The sequence below is a fragment of the Rhopilema esculentum genome, chromosome 20 (genome assembly GCF_057945365.1).
Source record: "Rhopilema esculentum isolate cy_ngs chromosome 20, ASM5794536v1, whole genome shotgun sequence".
Lineage (NCBI taxonomy): Eukaryota > Metazoa > Cnidaria > Scyphozoa > Rhizostomeae > Rhizostomatidae > Rhopilema > Rhopilema esculentum.
The window spans coordinates 10,084,572-10,109,422 of record NC_142834.1 but is presented as its reverse complement, the minus strand read 5'-3'; the positions used below and the strand labels follow the sequence as shown (position 1 = coordinate 10,109,422).

Sequence of the window (24,851 nt, the reverse complement as noted above, 5' to 3'; positions counted from 1 at the left end):
ACTGCAATGCTGTCAGAGAGTCAGAGAAATATCCTCGTATCTGACTTAAAACGTCAGTTTAAGTCAGTCTCGTTTGTCAATCTTTCCATCAGTTCACTTGGTATTTTTGGCAACTCCTGCCGCTCATTCGTCGACATGTGTGACTGTTTGTCCATTGATTATCAACATAAACGCTATCTCATCTCCAAACGTACAAGCATCTCCATTCGCACCACATACTATATATTCTGCTGTAGAAACAAAACTTGGACTAATCCATAGCTACTCCCCTTTTAACATGTTTTTTCTTTTCTCATTACTACGATTGTAATAGTCTCGAAATAATATTTCATCATATCTTTGGCATTCTTGCTAAAGCCATATATTTCCATTTTCTTTAGCAGTAGTGGAGGGTAAAGAGAGTCAAATGCTTTACTCATATTGGTAGACAATACTCCAACTGTCTGCTTCTTATCAACTGCATCTTTCCAGTTCTCTACCAACGTGAGTAGTGTCGTTTCTGTACTGTGGCCCTTCCTCTAGGCTGTGATACTGTCACTTAGGTAGGGTTTGATCCCTACTTCTGTCTGTTCCGCAATTAGATTTTCAAATATCTTATCTACCACAGGTAAAGTTGTAATTGGCCTATAATTCTTATCCACAAATTTGTTATCTTTCTTAAAAGCAGGGGTACACTGTCCTCTTTTCCAATCATCCGGCCAAGAATTTTGGTGTATGCATTCATTAAAAATTCTTGTGAGAGATGGGGCGATAGCTGTTGCACTCAGTTTAAATATCCCTGGAGATAATTGATCCCATCCTGCCGATTTCTTTGCATTCATTCCTTTCAAGATCTCCTGCACTTCGTTTTCTTTAACCTCCCTGTTTTCAAAGCACTCTTCCACCTTAACGCTTTCTTTCAACTTTTTTGTGCTGTTGTTTGTCTCTATCTGGGTGATAGGCCTTTTCTGTAAAATGTTACCATTCTTGTGAAACATCTATGTCAATGATATAAATGAACAAGTAATCCAGTGTAAGCAATTAGAGCAAGATGTGGTTTTGCTTTCAGACCCAAGCAGTGTGATGTTAGCGACTCTAGTGTATCTTATCAAGGAGCTGGCTTTTGAGGATTTAGAGTCAGCTATGATGAAATGTTTTAGAGCTGGAAAAAAGTCAGAGACACACATTTTAACACCGATGGATAAGGATTTGTACAACAGGTTTGTCCTTATAAAATAACCATTTTCGGGCTTGCAAACCTAATTTAGGTGTTTTCACCCAAACATTTTGAAATTAGAAGGGACAGATTAAGACAATTTGAGTTTAAAGTGTTTATGCTAAAACCAAACTTAGGACAGTAAAAGTACGCAAAACGACTAATATATAACGTATTGTAAGGTCAAAAAGTACGTTGCTTATGTAAGTAATATATGTTGATGTTGTCTGAATTTTAATACTTTGTCTCAAGTTTTTTCAGCTCAAATTTACGTTTAGGCCATGAAAAGTTATTGGTAAATTCTCATTGTTTCTGCTATGAATAGCTAAAGATTAGATTAGTTGCAGTGCTATGAAACACACAAAAAACATCCAAAAGGTTCCAGTTCGTTCTTCACCTGCCACAGTATGTTCCTAGCATTAAACTATGGTTAGATCTAAATATCACTTCAGTTATACTATATATTAAGTTATCATCACAGAAAACGAACTAATTCATCGCAATCAGGAAAAGTTGTCTACTATTTTTAGCCAAAATGATTTGACGAATATGTTACCTCAGAAGCACTTTGAGTTTATTTTATTACTTATTTTAATTCTTTTTGTTCAAAACACTTTCACATTTATAATATCAAAAGCGAAATAAGAGCAAGTTTAAACATAGTAAATTACAGAATGTTTTTACTTTCAAAACCAACGTTAGACATGAAATAAAGGAGAAGATGTATTTAAAGTCATAGAAACATTTTCTTCTGGGGATGTCATTTTCTTCCCTGTCATTTTTTAATTGAGGATTCTGCTCAAAATATCATTGGGAAGAAGCTTCCTTTTCAACCAGTGAGACTAGAGGCAACATCTTTCCAAGGCCTCCTGTTGCAGCCCATATTCAGCCACTTTGTTCTAATTATGCATCGAGTCAATCTATGTAGCCCGTCCCCATTAAAGCCAGTAGCAATTATGTTTATTGTCTAACTATTGTAAAAAGCAAAATTAACATAAACAGCTAATTTCCAGGTCAAAATGCACAGCAATCGTCCGTACTCTTGATTTTTTAACAACAACCTTAGCAGCTGGAATATGGAAAAGCAAAGAGGTATCACTTTTTATTTAATATTGACCAACTCAAAAACATGAATATTTTTCTGTTAGACCTAGAAACAGAGCTTCAGTAGCAGCAACATATATGCCATATTTTGGTGAACGTTTAATTATGATTGATTACTTTTATTTTCTCAATTCTTCATACTACATATTTCAGTCCACTTTTGGGTCTAACCCTTATACCGCAACTGAATGTATCTTTCTCTGGCTTTTTTGGAGAAAAACCTTTTCAATTCGGGTACTCGACGCTTCTAGTTTCCTCTGATGTCCAACATCCAGCACCCCTCATTCAACATCTCTCATCGACAAACCACTTCTTGTTTTAAAATCAAACTTTTCTTCGTGTTGCTTTGCAGTTTGAGGGACAAGCTTTCAATGTATTTTCGAAGGAATTGCATTTGGTTATTTGCAAATGTATCCTGGAGCCGGAATCAATAGGTTTTGATATTGCCGATCTTGATGTTTTGCAAAAACTTCCAGAACAAGTAAAATTTATTCATTATTTTTAGGAACAATTTTTCAATATCAGTGATAGAATAATGACTTTTTCCATTTGAATATCGTCTGGGCATAATTGCTCAGGTTTTTATATCCATTTCGAACCCGGTTGATGTTTTAAAAAGCATGTGCTTTGATCGTGTTGCCCCTAAAAGTCTGCTTGCCCCTAAAAGGTTTGTTTCCCTGTCTAGTGAATGATTGACATATAACTCAATTCATAATGAATAGATATGCTGCTTAGCAAAGATGCCTTGCTGCTGGCTACCATGCTATTTCGAGCACTTACTGGGGTTCTAGTTTCATTTTTCGATTGCCCGTGTAATTGTGGTTAATCTAGCAAATTCGTTTTCTCGGAATAATGAAAAAATGTGATAATAAGTACCAAAGTTTTGAAAATATTATTCGTTTCTAAATAATTTTCCAACTAATTGAAAAGTAGTCCTTTACACGTACTTAAAAAAATAGCCACCCCCCCCCCCCCCCCCAAACCATTATGCCTAGAAATTTATTACTTTCATTGAATCTCATATTCAAGTTGGTTTACTTCATGAAATATTAATGTTGTATATTGAAATATGTTGATATATAATATGGTAAGTTGTTTTCTGTGTAATATGTTTTGATTTTATAACCAAATGTGTTTATTTTCATTCCTTCAGATGCTGTCACTGTGTTTGAATATGAAAACAGGATTGCCTTCACGCCAGTTTGAAGATTTTGTTAAGACTATTGGCTCGCAAATTTCCAAAGAAAGGTGTTTTGTGTTTTATGTTTTTTCTGTTTGTTTATTGCTTTTCATGTCTTTATTGCCTCCTTAATTCCATGCAAATCTTTTTCTAAAAAAATTAATTAGTATAAAACTGTGTCGCTCTGCTTAAAAAACCTTTTCAGGGTATTCTTTTCTTGTTATTACGTTGGCGCCTTCTATTCGCTCCCAGTCCTTCTATCAGCAAATTGAACGCTTTCTTTTCTTGTATCTAGGTACGATGTTACTATGCACTTGCCTTTGGATTTGAGAAGTAACACATTAGAAGGGAACGAGAAGTTCTTAAGCGTACAACAATTAACTGCTGGTTATCAGTTGCTCAGAAATGCTAGTCTTCTTGAGCTTTGTATGAAACCACAGGTTAGAAAAGCATTGTATTTAGGAAACTGTCTTTTTTATGCCGGTTTGCTTCACTTTTTTCATTTATTTATTCATTTTCCATTTATTTTGTTTCAGTAACTATTTGTTTTACAACCGCTCTTTTTATATTTGACGATTCTATCGTATTGTGATTTATGTCTTTGCTTTTGTGCTGTTTTTGCAGCATGTGGCAGTTGTAAATATTTATGAAGTCTAATTTGTGGGTTGTAAATTGATACTTATTCTTTTGCCGTAAAACTGGAAGAATAATCAAGTCAGGGCAAAGGCAACAGATAGAGCCTTTTCTATAGCTCCTGTTGCTTTTTAAAAGCTAATTGCCAAGCTTTTTTCGCAAGGAAATCAAATCACTCAATTCAGAACTGATGTCCAACGTACTCAATGGCCTGCTACCTCTATCCGGGAGTGATAATACGTCAGTTAATCCATCGCAGAAAAGACTTGCTGAATCGATGCTGCAATTAGCTCTTCAAATTGAATCGGAGGTATTTGCATTACTAACTTGCCTTTTTCCTGTACATGCCTGTTATTTTATAACACAGTCACTTGTCACAACATTCATTGTTTATTCGGTTGATATCGATGTAATATCAACCAAATAAGATGTCCACAGCGAATGTCATGGTGCACTTTGTTTCTTGAGGTCTACTCTTTATTTCATATCCATTTTACTGCTACATTGGACGATGCAAATGTTGTGCACGACTTTGCAGTTGCAACAATCTTGGCTTTATTTCAACCCAATTTCTTTATGCATTCAAATTAATTATATCTTCAGTCATTTGATGCCTCACTGAGTAACATCTTTTGAAATTATCTCTAAAATATCCAAAAGCCCACAATAATATCCTCTTAGTTTAGTTTAGTTTAGTTTATGCAATGTTAACATTTATATTTCATTTCAAAGATTATATTTCATTTATATTTCGATTATGCTAACCATTTCAGCCAGAATCTTTGGTGGAAATCCTGCTCGATACGAAACCAGTTCAAAGTCACCAAGGTAAAAAAAACTAAAAATGAGAATTGGTTATAAATTAAGTTTATTCTTACTTCCCAGACAAGTCAGTTTGATAGGAAACGAGTATGTCGAATTGATTCAGCAATTTTTCAGCTATCGGCTAAAGTTTTTGTTTTCGGATTTTTCTGTCCAAATTGAAAATTGATTCTTATGAAAGACTTAACGACTGGACAACTTTTTTTTATTTCCAAATAACTTGTCCCATCAGAGTTCTATTAAGAATTTTAACCTGTCAGGGTAGCCATGTTGTTAGAGACAAACTATTGTCAAAAGTTGTTTAGAAGTCATGGGAAATCCGGATTTTAGTTACATTTACACATATGGAAGCTGTGGTTTTGATAAATACCGTAAAAGCTCTATTATTTCTTTTTCAATCCTAGAGAGAAGGCTTTTTAGAGAGGGGGGATTATTAATAATTCAATATTAATAGAGCTTTTACGGTATACTTCAACCACAAGCAATCATTAATATCACAAGAAAACACTCTGAATTTCTGATTGGATCATGTGCTAATTCACTTTATATTAGCAGAGCACCTTGTGTAAGCAAAGCTGTTTTTTAGAATGGCTAAGCAATGACGTCACAATATTGAACAATGTAATCATAAAGTATCTAAACCTTTTAATATGTCTAGATATGCAAAACCCTAACGAATCTAAGGTAAATCCGGCTCATGTATCTGCCCTCTGATAGATTTTTTATGCACGGATCCATGGCTGTTGGTTATATTCCAAAGAAAGTTTTGATTTAGAATATTATTAAACAAATTTTTCATTGAATGCCCAATTTGTAGTCATAAGATTTATTCTTGAATGACTACTTACCAGTAGTCTTTTTTATGCATTCTTTTTATTTTCAGCTACTGTGAATCTTTCTCCAAGAGGTGTTGTTTTCTACGGGCTATTTAGATCTGTTGTCAACGAATACATCACTCATGGAAATGCATCTTTTGTTTCTCATCTCATCACGAGAGGACAGCCTAGCCATCAAAACTTGCCTGTCATTTTGCAAGGGATCGTGGAACACGTTTCCAGGGATATGAAAAAGAGAGGAGAGCAGAAAGCCTTAAAAAGGTGCAAATTTTGCATGTTCTTAGCTATTTTCTCCATGAATTAGCGTCACTATTCCACAAAGAAATCGAAATTGAAATTAATTCAGCCATTTTACAAATATATGGATCTTTTTATTGTATAAATATAGACAAAGCTGTCGCTATCTCCACTATCGCCACCCTCTAGGAACTAAAGAAAACTTTTAATTTTGACCTATGACGTCCTGTGTCGTGCTGAAAGGTTAAAAAAACTATTGATATACTAAAAATGTAGGTATCTTACTGATTTCCTATTACATGGTGCATGAAAATAATAATAATTGTTTATTAAAGAAGAACCACCAAAGTCGAATTGATTTTTTTCTCAGTGATCAAATTTTGAATAACCTTTAAAAAAGCCTGTCTGGTTTATTCTTTATTATCATGATGAAAATCCCACATGTGATCGCTTATAATTTCGTTTTTCTAGTGATGCTGCCTCGGTTTTTAATGAAGTACTTGTGAACTGGATGAATATATGCACATGGTGGAGATCCGATTCGACCATTGAACGAAAAGTTGCAGTCTTAGCTCTTCTTAGATGTCTGTTGATCATCAACCCTCAAGTATAGCTTTATTTTGTAGCTTTGCTATTATAATAATTTTCTTGCAGTCAAACGAACTCTTACTTTTCTTTGATGAGCTCCACTCTCAATTTTGTTATCAAACTCTGTTGCTCGGTTGCTAATGCTCCTTGTCTTTATGTATTGTAGGAAACTCTTCGATCGTCAGGCTCCAATGCTTCTCCCACTTTGGCCTGCTTTTTGCAGTTACTGTCCGACACAAACACGGGACTGGCTTTTAAGGTACTATAGCGTAACGCTCATGTCTCTATTGAACCATTTCCTAACATTCATAAGTATCAAAAGGAACATTTTGTATCGCAATGCTTTCTAATATATGTGAGACCCGGGTATATCAACTGGCAGTATTAAGGAAATTCCATGTCATGAAACATTGTAAAATCAAAAAATATTTGTATGCTTGATTATTGCCTATCTAAACACTGATATGAATACTTTTCAGGGACAAATGTTTGAATTGTTGCCACAGCTTTTAGAGGGTCTTGATGAGGACAAAAGATCTATCGTGAGGTACCATTTGAATACAGTGTCAACCAATATCACCTTTCGTATATTTTCGTTTCCTTTTTTCCTTTTTCTCCGCTTTTCTTTACTTTTTTCGTTTTTTCTTTTTCGCCACCCTTTTTCCTTTGAATATTTTAAGTACAAAAATATTTCTCATTTCTTCACTGCTTTCTTCCCCGGCTTTCCTTTCTTTCTCATTCCTGATTTTCGCTTTTTTCTGTTCATCACAATTCTGAGCCTTTCAAAATATTTCGCAATGTTTTTATCTCTCTTGTATCCTTTAATGAGGCATTAGAGAGGATCCATATTTGACATTCCAAGATTGATTATCAAAAAGATAACGTCCTTTAAGACTATACTTGTTGCGTAGCAAGTCACTTGTTACTTTGTCTAATTGTCCTTGTTTATTGCAAGATTCTATCGTTTTAGCGACGCATTAAAACGATTTATGGCGACATTCTTTCCCCTGTGCTCTGATGACTTGAAAAAAGGTGGGGCAAAGTATGGGGAGTATATTGGCTGTTTGCAGAAGGTAAATTGATAACCTCAATGACATTGTATATCTTACGATCATTGAAATATTAGTATGAAATAAAGCAAGGGAGCTAGAATGTATCTTTGTTGAATTCGCTTTAGGGCTTCATCGCTACAATATAGTGAGAAATAAGCCACAACGTCCGGCTCCAATTTTTTTAGTATTTCGCACTTCAGAGTCTTTGTTCTTAAAAATCAGTTCTACATAAATTTATTAGATGGCTTGTTGGCCAATTTCTTGCCCTCTTTAAAGGCCAGTTTCCATTTGAGCTAATTAGCAAACTCCTTTCAACTTTCACATTTCGCTAGCGAATTTTCCTTTGCCTGGATAAAAAAACATACCAATCTTTGAAGGTTTCTCTCAAGTGGAAACCGGCCTTAAAAAGTCTTAACCATGATTTTGGTCTTAACCATGTTTTTACAAATTTAGCTTTTCAGAAGCCTTATTGCCTCATCCAGCCATGTCCTACTGGACACACTTCTTGCAATAACGGTTCGTGAAACAGATGATGTCACTGACAAAATCATTTCACCATCTCTGAAAATGTATTTTGAAAGGTATGTCATTTTGCAGAATTTTTCACATTTTACTACTTAGTTATCTTGCAGAAAAAATCTTCATCTAGTTTTGGTTTTTTTGATACGGATAAGTCAATCATTTCCCTATCCATATCTCATTGGTAGATTCCAAAATTTGGTCTTCGAAATTTTAGACTGCATTGAGCTTTTTGAAGATAGAATGCCTATCCCTCCATGAAACCCCTTGTGCTTTAATATATGCAAAGCGATGTAACTTTCATGATTGCATTAACTATGTTTATTTTATGCAGTTCAATGTTATGTCTCTTAAATATGCAGTAACGTCAATGCGTATTTTTTTATTTAGACTGAACAGGAAAGAGGCAGAACATTCATTGAATTTGTGTTTCAACGTGATGTTAGACGCAGAGAAATATCCAAACAGTATTCGCAGAGGTGTCATGGATCGTGTTTTGTTTTTGGCGATCCGAAATGTTGAAGTCAGTGTGGTGAAAGCATTTTTTAAAGGGAACATAAAAGCCATTATGGAGAAAATTGAAAGCAAGCTCATAAAGGTAGGACTTAAACTCGTATCTCGTTCAGCCTGTAACTTTGATTCTTTCTTGATTTATTTTTTTACAGAATGAAAATTTTGAATGTAGGTTCATAATTCAGGTACGTCTGTGATTTACCTCATTTTCGACAAGGGGCTACTTAGAGCTCTGCTTTTGTGTATAGTAATTTATGACTTGAAAGATTACGTAACAAGATTCCCTTCCTAGCACTCACTCTCTCTTCGGCATCCAGTGATGAAAAAACGTCAATTGCCTTTGGCGCTAGGAATGAAGTTATGAAGATAGCATGAAGAACAAAGCCTTTCGCACAGGCCATATGCTGCGTTAATTGCTCTTTTCATTTACCATATGCAGCATGCAAAGAATTTCTAGCATTGATAAATCAATCGCAAGGAGTTCAGAAACTCAACAAACCTTCCATCTTTATCTATATCTGATAAAAATTGCACTTTTTGCCAAGATATAATTATATCTTTCTGTATCTTTTTAGCTCCCAGAGTCCGTGTTCGAGGCACAGCTTGTCACAAAGATATGTTGTTTCAAAATAATTCAGTCCTTATTTGTTTTGCTACCTAAAGATGAGCTGATGTCAAAAAACTCAGAAATTGTAAAATCGTATGCCCCAGCGACTGAATCAGGCAAAGAGCTAACAAAAGCAGTTACAAAGTAAGCCAAAAGAGAATCTGGGTTGTTATTTATAAAATTCACAATACTACATAATTTTCCTAAATGTTTCTGTTCTTCGGATTACTTAGGCTTCCTAGTGATTGCCTTTCCATCAATATCGTTTATATTCCAATATACGCAGTTTGAGGCACTTTATTCAACTATCAATTACAGATGTAAAAGATGAAAAAGCTGCAAAATTACTGTTAATATTAGGACGGTAAAGGGTCTTGAGCCAACGTTATATATATATATATTATAATCATATATTAATCCGAAGAGCCAACCGATGTTCAAAGAATTCTGCGTAAAAAGTAGCGGAATATTGTTTGAAGCTATGATAGTCGGCTCTCTACGATATACTGGCTGACGAAATGCGTTAAATAGCTTGAAAAATCTGTCATGTTTCGCCTCTTAGAGCCGCGCACGCAGCAAGAAGTGAAGACTGTAGAGGGGAAACTATGCTCAAAGACCTCCGCAGACAGTATCATTGTGCCGCGCAAAACGCTCTTTGTGCTGTTATTGCCAACACGCAAACAGAAGTGCAATTATACACTGGCCTTCTTTTTACGGAGAACCCTATTAAAGTAAAACCTCTTTTTATTTACTAGTATATTTGACTATGTTATGTGGGACTCCTATGCAACTTTCTTAGCCATAGGCTAAGATGATCAATTCTCAGCTCTTGTCATTTAATAATATCTACCTAATTGTCAAAGTAATTTTCATTCTTTTTTGGTTTTATTTTAATATTAAGTGTCCAATTGTTTACGTATCTTTTAATATTAAGTATCTTAACAAGTCGACGCTGTTATCCAACCAGCAAGAATGACTGACAAATTTTTAAAAATCATTTTTTTGAATCAAGGACAATGAAATAAGTTGCTATTTCTAAATAGAATAACATTATATATTATATTATAATCTGTTATATATAATATAGTCTGTTATATTTCAAAATTGCTTATTTATATTGTGTTACTTTCGTTACTTTAGTTTTGCATACAGGTTTAAATTTCAATATTTGTCATTTTTTTAAACTTGTATTTTGAAAGTTTTCGGTGAATTTTTTCAACATTATTGCTTTTTTTCGTGTCATTTTTATTTTGTTTCAAACAGTGACGATTTATGCAACAGATTATTTGAAGCACATTTTATAATGCTTTCTTTGTGTTGCTGAATTAGTTTTTGAATGTAATGTATCGTTTCTTATCCTGCTCAGGGACAAATGCTTTGGGAAAATATCATTGATAACGAGAAAGAGTACAGTTTTGAGGCTGAGCAAACAGTCAGTAATGTTCAAAAGTTTGTTTTCTTGAAATATATTCAAATTTGTCGGTATTCAATAAAACAAAACTCCGCTCTCTTAGCTTGAATGGATGATTAAAATGAGTTTCATTTACCATTATGCAAATATATCTCTTCTCCTTTACCTTTTTGTAATGATAATTCATTTCTTAAAATTCCTTGTCGTCTTGAGATCTTTTTTATGCAAAGTCATATTTTAATTTACAGAAATTTGAATAATCATCGTAAGTTTTTCATAACGGACCTTAAGTTCTCATTTTATTCATTTTATATTATATAAAGCTCTAGAGGAGGGCCTAAAGGGGAGGGATATAATTTTGATTTGGGGCTTTTTAAAAAAGGAGTTTAGAAACTAGGAAACCAATGTAAAAACTAGAAAATAAAAACTAGTTTTGTCTTCTTTTTGACATTTTGTCTACTACGAGGCTTTGAACTCTGACAAGAAGGCCAATTCTTTCAGTTGTAAATACTTAAACCTGTATAATTTTTTCGAAGCAAACTGGAGCATGTAAAGGCAGAGCTCGATAAGAATTTTTTTACACTAAATCAGGTCTATTCGTACGCTGACAAACTTTATCACCTATTGAACGAGAATCGGAGGGTGGCACCTATTTCAAGACTTTGCTTTGGAAGGGGCTTATTGGAAGAATGGATTCAAAGACAGGAGATTACTACAGCCTTTTCGTTGTGTTTATGTATTTTTTCATTAACGTTTAATTGAATACAAGTAAACATTTAGGTTTTCATTTTCACAAATTAATATTTATGCAAATGGCTTATAGCAATGTTATCACTGCAGCATTTTTGCCCCCATTAGGTTCCATTCGCGCGAAAGAGACAGCTGCAGATGATCAGGCGAAAACAAACGACAAATGAGAACATTGGCGATGACTTCGAGGAAAGAGGTGCTCCCCTTTTTAAAACCTCATTTTCTTTGGCATCTTTTGTTTCCTTGAGGTGTTGCATTTATTTTCTACTTAGAAAGAATATATTTTTGAGACTATTGTTAGTCTGTTACTTTCCTCTTGGATATCAAGGCACTTTTCGTTAAACCCTTTTCTTTCTAATCAACTATGCTTTTGTTTCGTTTTAGGCATCATGCCTTATCTTTCATCTCAGTATTTAATGAACAGTAGCCTGAGCCAAGAACTAAGCCAGTTTGACTTTTCAACACCGATACAGGTATTTCAGTTTTTTTATTCGAAAGTTTGTTTTGCATTCTATTCAAGTTTCTGTCGTTCGTTATTTATTATCTAAATCCAGTTCAATAGCTCTACCTTTTTCTTCTTTGTTAATATGAATTCCTTCCTTCTACACCTTTTTTAATCTTATGTCAAATTCATCTATTCTCGCATTATCCAAATATGCATTGGACGGCTTTAGCTGACTTTCTTTGCGTTGCTTCTAGGCATATTCAACTGCCACCAGTGCAGAATTTTTAAGATCTCAATCAATGAGCCACCGAAAAAACTCAACAGAAGAGGGTGCAGATGTACGTATAAGTGTATCATTTTTATTATTAATAATGGTTCATTTACTTTCGCAAACAAGCCTTTTCAACAATGGTAGAGTAAATTTTGGCTATTTTTCAAGGAATTTTCTACTGGACCGGAAGAGGTTTTGGAAATGGATGAAATTAATAAGAATGAATGCATGCCGGTTCTAGTGTCACTTTTGAAGCATATGAGGGACTCCGGAGTCTACAGTCATCCTGCTGAAGTAAGCTGTCACTTTTTGCCTTGTTTTTGTTGAAAAGCAGATTTGTAACGTTGTATATTCCTCTTGTGTTGTAATGACCAAATATACTGCTGCTAAACTTAGACTGCTGACGGAAGTAGTCCTCAAAGTGAGAAGACTGTGCGGATTATCCTCAAAGTAACTGTAAATCCAAAGTAACTCAACAGAGTAATTCATAAACATAATTCTCAAAGAAAGACCCACGAAATTAGAGAAGAATGTCGAACTCCACCAGTAGAAGTGATGATAATAAAGTTATATAGCTTTGGTCATCTGGTTATTGTAACATAAAAAATTTTTATGTTTAAGAAAATTTCATTGTAGAGTCGTAATTGCTGAAGTTTATTATTTCAAAACCTTAGGAATTAAATATATTTTTTTACTGTTTCAATTATCTTGTTTGTGCATCAAAGCAACAAATGATATTTGAATATTTTATTATTTTATGCAATTAGATATATAAGAGCTTTTATTGTGTATTTTTCAGTAATTATATCCACGTTCATTTATCGTCTTCTACGTAAAGGGTACAGAGGGGCAAGATATGCCATCGTGGATGAAATGTCTCGAGAAAAAGATGAATTCTGCAGACGCTAGCACAAATGTGAAGTTGTTTATTTTGAAGCTTATCATCAACGAACCCAAGGCAAGATATTTCATTCTATTTCAAGTTTGTTGCAAGCTTCTACGCGTTACAATCTTCTCGGTATCATTAGGCCATACTTCAATTAACTAACCTTTACCCTTTGATTATGATGACTGGGATGAATAAGGAAAAGCATACTACGAATCTAAATTTCAAGGATGTTTCAAGGCGTCTCAAATCAATTTTTACGCTTAATTTTTTAAAGCCATTAAACATCAGTCATAAGCCAATCCTTGATTGCCTGAAATGAAATGTTTCCACGTGAACTGTAGCTGTTATCTGTTTGTTTCTGCCTAGCGTCTGAGAGTAGTTTTAGGACACTGAAAAGCTATGCTTATCGAGCACCTTCTTCTCGATATGATCATACCTCATGATTAATATGTCTGGAATTGTAGAGAGCTTGCGACTCCCCTCTCTCTGGGTGAATACTTGATCATGTCAGGGTCTCGAACCCGCGACCCTAACCACTGAGTCATTCTTGGATACTGTAACTGTTTACCAGTCGCGAAAATGCGTACATTTCTCATGCTTGTAAGACTTCTCACTATCTGTTTGCAGGTTTTTGAGCCCTATGGAAAATTTTGGTTTCCAGTGATCGTAAAATTTCTAATTAGTGGTGAGATCAAGGGAGCTTGTCTTAATTATTTTGTGATTGACATAGTCGTGGTGATGTTATCCTGGTCAAGCACCTGTATTCCAGAGGCAAGTTCTTTGTGTTTTGATAACCATTAAATTGCTCCGTATTTATACAAGTAACATACTGTATAATACGTTGTATCCACGTCTTCGATGGGAAATTAGATAACAGATGTGTAACCTCAAAAATAGAACGAATTGTGCATTTTATGATACAACCATAGGATTAGGTACAAGTACACTATTTGACATGGTAGATAATATTAAATGCAGATCCAGCTTCAAAAACACCCCAAAAAGCAATTTTTAGATTGGGGTACCTGTGCCCAGTCCTCATTTGGGCATTACTCCATATCTTTAAAACTATGCAAGTTAGAAACCCAAAACATGGTTTTCTGGCGGAATTTGAGATGCTGTTCTGAGTAAGATAAGATGTCCCTAAAACGCCCCCAGAAGCTTTGTAATAACGAAGAATCTGATGGTAGAATGTTTGTCTACGTGAAGAGTATTTCCAGTTCAGGGCATGGAACAGTCGCAAACAAAACGGATGACAAAATAAAAAAATGGTTACTTGATTAAACAATTTTATTGGCTTTTACACAGTTTCTAAATTTCGTGGAAGAGGCAAACTCTGTTTGGAAGAATTTTCCTGAGGTTAACGGAGCTTTCGTTGCTCTATGAAGTGCTGCTGACCAGTGGCGTAACCGACGTAGGTTGGGGCTCGAGCAACTCCTAAGAGCCCCAAAGCGTTTGGGCTTTCTAGGATGGGTCCCATAAAGGCTTTCATGATACAGGTTTGTTTGCATTAGTTAAAATGAAAAGTGATTCGAGAAGCGAAAATGCCACAGTTAGCACGTTGCATAATGATACTGATTTCGCAAAGGCCAGTGGTTTCCTTTAAAACATTCAGGGGTGGATCTAGACGGTTGGGACTGGATCAGATTCTTGTAATTTCTGTAATAAAGTTTGATAATCAGTTTCCATATTTCCGTAATATGGAACTTGTATTTTTTCCATTGGTGAAAGTTTCATCAAGCAATGACAGCTTCATCTTCTGCAATTTCTGCCCCCCCCCCCCTGAAATTGATGTTCAATAGCGATATTCCTTGTGGGGTGACAAAGATGATGAGCCACTAAAACAACGTCATTGGAGTTTCCGTGGCTTTTGCCCATCATTTCCGAACCTAAAGTTCCTTAGCCCCATACGCAGCAACAATGAAATCCTAGAAGTTGAATGGGAGCAACATCAAGGGTTGCAAGCCAATCAAGAAAGGCCCTGAAAATTGCAAGCCAATCAAAAGCACCTTGGCAGTTGAGAGCCGATTGAATCAAGGATTCCACAGGGTACTAAGAAACTGAAAATCGTAAACATGTTGGTGTAATGCCGTTATTGTCGATTGTTCATGTTCTCTTGGCTGCTATTTTAAATCGAAACGGACAATTTTTCCAGACAAATATTTACAAAGGGAAAGAAGAAATGCAACTGAGAGAGGAAAATCGATGCAGTTTCGCTTTATAACTTTTAAGACAGACCCCTGTAGATAGGTACTGAGGCTAAGCTTAATGAAATAATAAACAAAATTAGATACAAAACGCTGTAATCAAATATTAAGTAAGTTGCCTTGAACACTAGGAGAACCAGCGTGGCTTGAAAAGTTAAGATGCCTTGTCATTGTGGGCTACCTTATGGATCACATTACATTTCTTATGGGTAAGATTAGATATTTGTTTCGATATTATATTGCTACGTACGTGATTAGACAATGAAGTTTCCGAAATGTATCAAAATTTCGCAACCAAAGCAGGCCTATTTTATGGACGGCGATTTCTACAGAATTTTCTACAGAATGTTATTTGGCATGTCAAATTACGCCAAAAAACAAAGTTGAGGGTTTAACAAACTTGCGTCGTTGAAAGATATGGAGGACCAAATAGAGGAGTGGGTACAGGTTCACTAGTCTAAAAATAGCTTTTGAGGTGGTTTTGCAGTGGGGTCTGCATCTCATCTTATTGAGCCTGCAACTTACGCCAGAAAATAAAATTTTAGGTATATAACTTGTATATTTTAAAAGATACAGAGGAAGACCCAAAACAGTGGGTACAGGTACCCCAGTCTAGAACTAGCTTTTTGGGGCGTTTTTGAAGTTAGGTCTGCATCTCATCATATTCGCCATGTCAAATTGTGTACTTGTACCAAGTTTCATGCTTGTATCATAAAATGCACAATTCAACCTCTAAGCGACTGCACTATATAAACATAAGTCGCTGAAAGAGTAATGATGTTTACAGGAGTTTTCAATGAGTGGGCGTAAGGAACAGAAAACATAAAAGCTTTATATGAAATTAAAGATTAGCTTCAGGCATCTATTTTTTGCTGCCATTTATGAACTAAATAGATGAAAATGCTTCCTTTAGCTGGTCATTGCTCTCCATCGACCTCTTTTTAATCATTTGTTTATCCTAAGGTAAGACTTATGCCTTTTTAGGATACACCTGTCGGTCAAATCCTGGCCAGTAGCTTGCTTGATTACATGGTTAAGAATTGTCATCACAATAATCGGGCAGTTCTGAAAAACAACTTGCAAGTGATTAAAACCCTTACTAGCGTCTGGAAGGAGCGTCTTACTGTACCATATAAGTAAGTACCGCTGAGCTTCGCTGTCTATAACAAAATATTTCTACAGATTTTTTAGATATTGCAACAGATTCTCGTTGGAACAGTTTACTTTACTCTAGACTCAGTACCTTTTCCTTTATGATATCTTTTCCTCGCATTTATCTAGTTGACTGTCTTACAAGGTCAGGAAAGAAACATGTATCAAGCAACAGATTAACCAACTTAATGTATGGCATTTTATAAAAATGTAAGGCACATCTTGTAAGATTCTACAATTGCTGTTGTATTACAATCGTTTTACTTTTCATGGCCATTTTGCATATTCAAGACCAATTTCCTTAAACGTGGTCGAAGTGACAACTGTTAGAAATCCTAATTTAAATTCATAAGAGATAAACAACTCTCCTTAAAATAATATTTGCTTGTTTTGTTACCAGCTAATGAAAATATGCAAAAATTTTATAGACTGGTCTACGAGCATTTTACTTGTGAAGACAAAAACACAAAGGACAACATGACTGGTATCCAACTTCTTGGTGTGTTGATCACAAATGGTTTTCCTCCTTATCTTCCTGGCTGTGGCGTGGATGAAGACCAGTAAGCGATTTTTTTCTATGATGATTAATACATATGTGCTGTTTATAGTGTGTTATACTATACCAAAAGTCCTCTCCTAAAGCTTGTTTAATATGCTTGTATGTATATTAATAGATTAAAGCAAAAAATATAGTCTATGCAAGTAATTGAAATTTTTGTATCATTTGTAACAAAAGACGATTGAATAGCATTTGTTTTGAGCTGTGCTTTTATGCAGGTTTTTCTATAGCTATTTTTTCAGTTGCTGTTTTTTCATGAAAAGGATAGCATTTTCCAAACGATTTTGTTTTGTTCTGACTTTTAGACCCATGAAAACAGGTGCGACGTACAGATCTTACATGCAGATCTCCTTCCATGTTACTCAATGAGTGATAAGAATTACTGATTACGGGTCTTTTTTATCTTTGTCGATGCCGTGATGCCGCATAGACAGAGTTGTGCATGCTTTTGTGTGTAGAGCAGGGCGGTTCCAAGTTGCAACTCTGAATTTCAAGCTTAATGTAAACATCAGGCAACTGTAAATGATTACATAAAACACTGCTAGCATATAGCCTGCGACCCCTATTACCATCTATAGGATCATGTTCTAACAGGCTGGCTGACTGAAGTTTTATTCAGCGTTTACTTTAATTGATAAGCACTCAAAGTTTTTGCTTCAAGAAATTTTTCCATGTCATCTTTTGATGCAAATTATTTCCATATCACTTCTAGATACTACACAGCCTTGACACAGAATGTCAAATTCAAATACAAAGATGTTTTTGCATCGGCGGCTGAAGTCATAGGTCTGTCAATGAAATTAACTGGTAGTAACAAGGACTTCGTGAGTATTTTGAAACATATACTTTTCTTAAGATCTTGACCTTTGTTGTCTATTTATTGGTTTTTTTAACGGGGTATTTTTTCTAACCCTTTTTTTCGATGCTAATACCTTTGTTCTATGGCAAACCTAGAGATTGTTATAAATATACAAATGTGAAGTGGTCTAGTGGGTAGAGTGCTAGACACCAGTCCTTGTTGTTTCGTATCTAGATACGACCCTTTCGGCATTAACGATATAAATACATATATATTTATATGTAGTTCATGTAGACTGTACATGTAGACTTAATAAGTCATGAAATGATGCATGAATCCAACTTTTTTCTAGCTTGATTGTCCGTTGTTTAAGAAAGCGTACGAAAGCCTTTTTGACCTGCAAACAGCGCGTCCAGACAGATTTATCTTGTGTTTATATCGAGTGCACCTGAATTATCCCATCATTGTGGACAAGTACGTTGCTTATACTTCAGGTTTAGACTAACTTTTTCTTTGCCCATTGTAAATTCTATTAACAATATAGGGCCGACGTAGCTTTTGTGTTGCTATTGACCTTGCCCATAACTGTGGATATGATTTTAAGTATTATATCTACAAAACTAGCTATCTTTTTCCCATTGTAGCTCAGGGATTTTTCTTGCAAGCTTTACATTCAAAAATGTTCTTTTCTGGGTTATTTTTTCCAGTTATTGTTCTAAAATTATCTCTTTTGTAAGAAATATACGCTTAAAGGCTTATAGCTCGTCAATAAATACACTAAAAGGCCTAATTTTCTCGTCAACTTTATCTGTCCAAATCTCGTTTATGTAGCTCGAATTAATAATATACGATTGTTAATCTCATTTAACTTGTGTTGTTTTTTACAGATTTATTGTTAAGTTGCTCTACGTTCTTCCATCGCTTCATGGTATTCTAAAGCAGCAATGTTTGGAGATTCTGGCCTCACGAGTGGAGCATGCTGAAGAACCTCATGATATTTTTATCGAACTGAAAAACAAAGGCCTTGTATCGGCTCTCAATCACAGGCGAGTTGTTTCTTTGCTGTCAACTTTCTCTCATAACTTGGTTGCTTTTAAATGCGTTTTAATGCATCGTTCCTATGCCGAAAACTTTCACTTATGAACGTTTAGGAACTTCCTTCGACTCTCTGCCATTTACAATTATATTAAAGCAAGCTCTACGTTATCTGCTTCTATCATGAAATTGATCATCAGTGAGGTCTTGTGCTTTCTTTAGGTCATTGTATTAAGAATAGGGACTGCACCAGTCAATGCACATACCCTCGCGAGCACTTAGTTTTGAAATCTTACGTGTTTCAGTCTCTCGTCTGCTCTACTGCCTGTGTGATAGCCTCCTTTTGCACATTCTCACCACAACCAAATGCGAAAAGCTGCACCCATTTTGCCACCTTCTCTTGCATTAATCAGTTACCCATATAGAGGTAATAATGAAAGCTGGGGCTCCATGAGAGGACGGATAGAGGTGATCAAGACTCTTAGAGGTCTTAGCAATTTTGCAACATAATTTTGCTATTAAATCATTCTTGCGATCTGTTATATATTTTAACTGCTTTTGCAGGGACGAAGGCATTCAGCTGGCCTCCTTGGCTGCTTTCAACGGCCTATTAAAGTACCTAAACGCAGAAGAGATCTTGCCACTTGCTGATTCTATTACGAAATATAGATCTTGTAACAGTGTCACGTTGAGGCAAAAGATGTATGATACATTCATATGGATCTACGATACCTACAGGTAAAGTGTTTAATTATTTTTTCATCGAACGAAATGCATCCTAGATGTCCCTTTGCTATGTAATTTTCGTTGAGTAGATCACAACACAACGTCACTGGCAATACCAGTTATAGCAAATGTCGACTGCTTCTAACCGACTCATCTGTTGATTTTCAAAGCCTCTCTTCGATTACATCCTTCATTTATATTGAATAATCACGTAATATTTGAGTACCTGGTATTGTAGAGAAACTACACAAAGTAGTCATCAATACATCATGTTGATAATAATTGGATTGTCTCTTAAAAAAAATTTTTAAGAGAAAGATGACAGCGATACGTGAGCTATGAAGCTTGAATATAAGAGTTTTAGAGATTCGTTTTATTTTATTTTCAGGGCTGATGAGCAAACAATGGAAGACAATACTGCTATCGAGCTTTTGAAAATAAGCAAAGAGACACTGCTTATTGGAATAAATGATAATAACACAGAAATAAGGTGACCAATTTTTGCAAAAACCATGCAAAGGTTTTTAGATAAACGCGACATCATTCAAACATGGCTCTAAGTACCATTTACTTCTTGTCTCTTTTCTGCCGCTTACCTTTCTGAAAATGTGATTTTTTACGTTACTCGCTTGAAAAACAAAAAGAAATGTCTCTTCTTGTTATATTGTTTCTATTCTCGGTTTTTTCTTCCTGGCAGTAATCAGTTGATCCTTGACAGCTATACTTGTTATCAAGAAGCTATTAAATGTGTAATCCTCGTTAATTTTCTCAGACCCTTCTAGTTCCGTGCACTTTCCAGGCGGGAGAGGATGATTTGCAGTGCTTTTATTTTTAACATTTTCTTCTTTGCAGCCTTAAAGTTCTCAATTTCTGGCGGCATGAAACACGACTTCCGAAATCTACGATTGAAAGATTTATTGAAATCCTCAGGGCCTTGTACTCAACAAAAACAGAGAAGGAGGTAGTATAATGAACGTAATTTGTTTAAATCTTCTGCTAAGATACGTTCTGCTAGAATTTGTATTCTTAACGTCTTTCTATTACATAATTACTTACAAGTTTGAAGTTTTCATAACCTTTTCTGTTTCTCTTTCTTTTGCCTTATTTTTGTAGAATTGATATTTCTAACGGGGTATTCGTATGTTAACAAGGAAACATGTTTTTATGAATGTGTTGATTAATAATGAAGAAAATTGCCAAGAAAAAGCAACCGACTTATCAAAATTTTTATTTCTCGTCTAATATTAATGTTTTTTCGTATAATGCTTATTTAAATATTGGTAATCAAAATAGAATTAATGGTATAGAGTTTCATACTCAAATTATCCCTGTTTTTCATTTCAGTTTTTAAGCTACTCAACAAACCTTCTCCTGCAATTAACTTCTCTTAGTCCTGACTACAACCTGCCATTGTTTAGCGATCCCCTGGATTCTTCAAAGAGGTTTCAGGTAAGGAGCAAGATCGACTTATTTTTCTATGCAAACCCTAAATGTTGTGGTGAAATGCTGTTAAAGAGTGTTTGCAAATCAAAGACTCCTTAACAATAACCTAGCGTCAAGTCAGATGGCAAAATCTCACAACGTTACCACTGCATAGAAGCCCATACTGCCATCATTGTTCTATTTTGTGGATCTAAAGAAACCTAGGCCAAGATATCAACCGAATTAGAGATCTTCTGCTCAAGTAACATGTAATTGAATAGTAGTGGATTATAGTCCTTTAAAATCTTAAAATTCTAATTGATATCTACTCATCATTCACATCACCTCCTGCATCATTGTTTTTTTATCCTCATTTTCTCTATTTTTACAGGATTACCACGTGAACTTCTCTTGGCAAAGACAAAAAATAGCAATGACGCCTTTATTTGCTGCTTCTCAGACCCAAAGTCAGCCGTTTTCCCAGCTTCAAGAGGCAGATAGCGTGTCCGTTGGAATGATACGAGAAACGCAACAGAATCTTGAGTTTACTCCAACTCAAGACCAGGGTGACACTGGAAACTGGATGAATCCGAGCTTTCAGGTAAGACTGCTTATTGTGATTGCATAATTATTTATTAATGAGCTTAATATTTGTTCCAGGTTACTAAACAAAAACCATTAGCAAATAAGGGTAGGATGGTCCTCAGAATGTTTTACCATTGTCAATCATAAGACTGAAGGTGGTGTTCTCTCATCATTTGAACCATTTAGTTTTGGGCTGTCGGTGCGCCAATCGCAAAGACGGCCATAAATAAAACCCCAACCGTTTTTGAGGGGGTTGAGAAGAAGAACAATGGCCTTCTTTCGCCGACTAGCAGCACCTTGTTCATGCAAAAAGTCGCAAGCCATACGGCCATTAACTAATGCACGAAAATAAGTAGAAAGTCAACATGCATGTAAATAAAAACCCCTGAAAATTTCTAGACAAGGGTTGGGTGGGCAGGGTCGCAAAGGAAAAACCTTTCCTCTCCAAAGTCCAACTTCAAGTTGTCGTGCAACGTGTGAGAATGAAACTGTCCTAAGACAAAGTTTATATACCCAAAGCCAATGCACACTTGCACGCTGGTTGCTTTAGCCGTATAAAAACACAATGTAAAGCTTACTCGAGCACTGCTACAATAAACACAAACTCCACAATTGTGCAATCTGTGCCCAAAAACAAAAGCCCAAGGGGCACCTAAAAGGCGTACCCTGTCACATATTAAACGTGATTAAATTTCATTTAATCAAGCTTAGTATTATTCAAGTATATGTATTGTTTAACTAATTTTATTTATTCAAATATCTTAAAATTCAAACAATTTTCTTGGAGACATCCATCTCTAAAAGACTGTAGCTTTTTCACCATCAGATTGGCTCTCAATCAGTTGCATCGTCACAATCCAGTCTTGGCTCCTACTTGTTTGCCTCTCAAAGCGCGTACGTTGGAGCAAAGAGAAGCGATTTTAACAAAGGTAGGCTTGGGGGTCATTTAAAGGATATAAATGGAAGAAACGGGGTTGATGATGTTGACTCCGGAAGTCCAGAATCAGTGAATAAAGGAGAGATATTAAAGCTTAAGAGACGGATAATGAAGAACCAGGAAAAACAATCTAATATATATTTTGCTATAAAGCAGAGACGAACCCAACAACAGAGGGAAGCAGCTGCGCAGAGACAGAAAGCTGCGAGAGACCACCAGGTAGTCATGTATCGAAAATACAGACTAGGCGAACTTCCTGATATTCAGATCAAACACTCTGAGCTGATCGTACCTTTACAAGCTGCTGCACAACATGATCCGATTTTAGGAAGGCAACTGTTCGAGGTATGTTGATTATGTCAAATGGATCTAATTCTGTGCCATAATGGTCTAGATTTAGGTATACTGTAAATTTATTTATAGATGGATATATATAAATATATATATATATATATATATATATATCATAGATTGAAGAAAGTAAAACTACATGGTTCATCTCTACAAGCCTGTTTCGTGAGTAACTCACTCTTCAGGAGATGTTGTGGCTCTTCAGGATATATATATATAATATTTTACTGTATGTGCCTCCGTGTGACTTTTCAGTTGTCTTTGTGCCTATGCTTCAATTTCAGTTGTCTTTGTGCCTATGCATCAACGTTTTCACTTTCTTCAATTTTGATATAGATACTGTTTGCCGCTGTTGTTTCGGAACTGCCGCGGCAACTAACAGAAGATGTCAGCGAAAAGGCTCAAGCAGACATCCAGGAAGCAATTAATGCGATGATCAACAATTCCGCCGTATTTTACCCACCTTTTATCTATGCTCTCGAAGATTCCTGTTTCAAAAACGAGGGGCTTAGAATCGATGCGTCATCTGTATCAACTGCCAGTGCCACATCCCTACAACATCCAATGGGAATATTGCTGCTTGAAAAACAGTTGCTTGAAAAAGAACATGCTGAACCTAAAAATAAGAGGAAACGTACTGAATCGATTCCAATGGAGGACATAGTCACGTGGACCGAATTGGCAAAGCTTTATAAATCGATTGGCTGCTACGACTTTGTACACAGTATATTCAGTTCGCAGATAAGTAAGGATAATGACACAAGGCTTGCTCTCGAGGCTGAAGCTAGAAACGATTACGCGCAAGCTCTCAAACTCTACATCAAGGTATAATTGCAAACCGTATAGCTTGCAGGTTTAAAAATTCCATTGGAATGCTAATATCAGTTGGAAACCATCATTTTCAAAGTTTCACATGTTGTCATAAACGTCAAAAGTTTCAAAAATTTTCTAGGATTATGATACAGCATGTATAATTGAAATTATACTATATTGCGTGCGGTACAAAAATAAAGCTATAATAACGATCAATGTAAGTACAAGGAGAAATTTTTTACAATAATTAACGACGTTTCAAGCATAGCCCGTTATCAAGTGCCAATAAAGAGTTCTATTTTTTCATTATCCTTTTTCGGTTGAAATTACTTTCATTGATTTGTTAGAAGTCGGAAAATCAAAAACCACAACCTTAGGATTATAGGAAATGGCAGCAGGAAAAAGCCTTAGCATAAAGTGAAAAATAATGCTATTTAGTGGCTATTTAGACAATGCTATTTTGTGCTTATTAGTCTTCCCAATTATCGAGGTATCGTCAGCTGAACACTGGAATGGAAATGGACCTTCTCGCGAGGAAGAGGAATTCTGGGATATTGCAAGACTGGAGGTATGTTGGACAAAAGTGATTTGGTTAGAAGTTTGAGATCGACAGCGATAATTCGATTAACAAATACATTAAAAGCACGTTTATCATATGAAACTAAGTTTTTAAAAGTGTCACATTCCTTTTTTAATTAGGTGTCAATATATGAGAAAATAGTAAGCGTGAATTTTTATTTCTGACAAGTTCTTATTTCATTGCAAAAACACACTTTTAAGAGAAAGACTGCATGGTATGACATGGAAACCTTTTATTTTACTTCCCTTACCCTATACCCAAACATTCCAGTGATATTTATACCAGGCTCTTTCGAGAGATGCTGGCCTTCGACACAATCACTTTATTAAACTTTAATGGGCACTTTTACGTATTTTTATTGCTTATATCCTAGTGCTATGACAATCTCGGCCAGTGGTCTGATCTAAGAAGTCTAACCCTCCAATGTATAGACGAAGACTCTCCTGCAGACATACTGAAAATATGGGATGACGTATATTTGCAGGTAATTCATGTTCGTGAAACCAATTTCAAAGGAATTTTTTAAAACATTATCTTTTTTCCTAATGCGTTTGGGAATTTTAGCGTTGTCTCTATTCTATGAACTTGCTCAATGATATTTCATTTTGCTGTATTCTTTTGATATTTTACTCT

At 35.4% G+C, this 24,851-nt stretch overlaps 1 protein-coding gene across 5 annotated transcripts in view; it reads left to right on the top strand.

Moving 5' to 3' along the window:
• Positions 1 to 24,851, top strand: part of LOC135687316 (DNA-dependent protein kinase catalytic subunit) — a 97,943-nt gene that overhangs the window by 53,083 nt on the left and 20,009 nt on the right. For all 5 annotated transcript variants that reach the window (XM_065203845.2, XM_065203847.2, XM_065203844.2 and 2 more), the window contains 37 exons: positions 1,049 to 1,199; positions 2,209 to 2,287; positions 2,652 to 2,780; positions 3,453 to 3,547; positions 3,775 to 3,919; positions 4,276 to 4,422; positions 4,886 to 4,940; positions 5,818 to 6,031; positions 6,479 to 6,614; positions 6,762 to 6,854; positions 7,075 to 7,142; positions 7,566 to 7,668; positions 8,101 to 8,228; positions 8,557 to 8,764; positions 9,255 to 9,430; positions 9,849 to 10,017; positions 10,653 to 10,718; positions 11,556 to 11,643; positions 11,832 to 11,920; positions 12,147 to 12,230; positions 12,332 to 12,457; positions 13,002 to 13,121; positions 13,680 to 13,823; positions 16,244 to 16,395; positions 16,840 to 16,971; positions 17,683 to 17,794; positions 18,122 to 18,243; positions 18,657 to 18,815; positions 19,369 to 19,542; positions 19,919 to 20,020; positions 20,383 to 20,491; positions 20,875 to 20,979; positions 21,344 to 21,553; positions 22,364 to 22,819; positions 23,162 to 23,650; positions 24,129 to 24,206; positions 24,592 to 24,702. In XM_065203845.2, the coding sequence (XP_065059917.2) occupies positions 1,049 to 1,199; positions 2,209 to 2,287; positions 2,652 to 2,780; positions 3,453 to 3,547; positions 3,775 to 3,919; positions 4,276 to 4,422; positions 4,886 to 4,940; positions 5,818 to 6,031; positions 6,479 to 6,614; positions 6,762 to 6,854; positions 7,075 to 7,142; positions 7,566 to 7,668; positions 8,101 to 8,228; positions 8,557 to 8,764; positions 9,255 to 9,430; positions 9,849 to 10,017; positions 10,653 to 10,718; positions 11,556 to 11,643; positions 11,832 to 11,920; positions 12,147 to 12,230; positions 12,332 to 12,457; positions 13,002 to 13,121; positions 13,680 to 13,823; positions 16,244 to 16,395; positions 16,840 to 16,971; positions 17,683 to 17,794; positions 18,122 to 18,243; positions 18,657 to 18,815; positions 19,369 to 19,542; positions 19,919 to 20,020; positions 20,383 to 20,491; positions 20,875 to 20,979; positions 21,344 to 21,553; positions 22,364 to 22,819; positions 23,162 to 23,650; positions 24,129 to 24,206; positions 24,592 to 24,702 (5,324 nt within the window). The remainder of the gene's footprint in view (positions 1 to 1,048; positions 1,200 to 2,208; positions 2,288 to 2,651; positions 2,781 to 3,452; positions 3,548 to 3,774; positions 3,920 to 4,275; positions 4,423 to 4,885; positions 4,941 to 5,817; positions 6,032 to 6,478; positions 6,615 to 6,761; positions 6,855 to 7,074; positions 7,143 to 7,565; positions 7,669 to 8,100; positions 8,229 to 8,556; positions 8,765 to 9,254; positions 9,431 to 9,848; positions 10,018 to 10,652; positions 10,719 to 11,555; positions 11,644 to 11,831; positions 11,921 to 12,146; positions 12,231 to 12,331; positions 12,458 to 13,001; positions 13,122 to 13,679; positions 13,824 to 16,243; positions 16,396 to 16,839; positions 16,972 to 17,682; positions 17,795 to 18,121; positions 18,244 to 18,656; positions 18,816 to 19,368; positions 19,543 to 19,918; positions 20,021 to 20,382; positions 20,492 to 20,874; positions 20,980 to 21,343; positions 21,554 to 22,363; positions 22,820 to 23,161; positions 23,651 to 24,128; positions 24,207 to 24,591; positions 24,703 to 24,851) is intronic.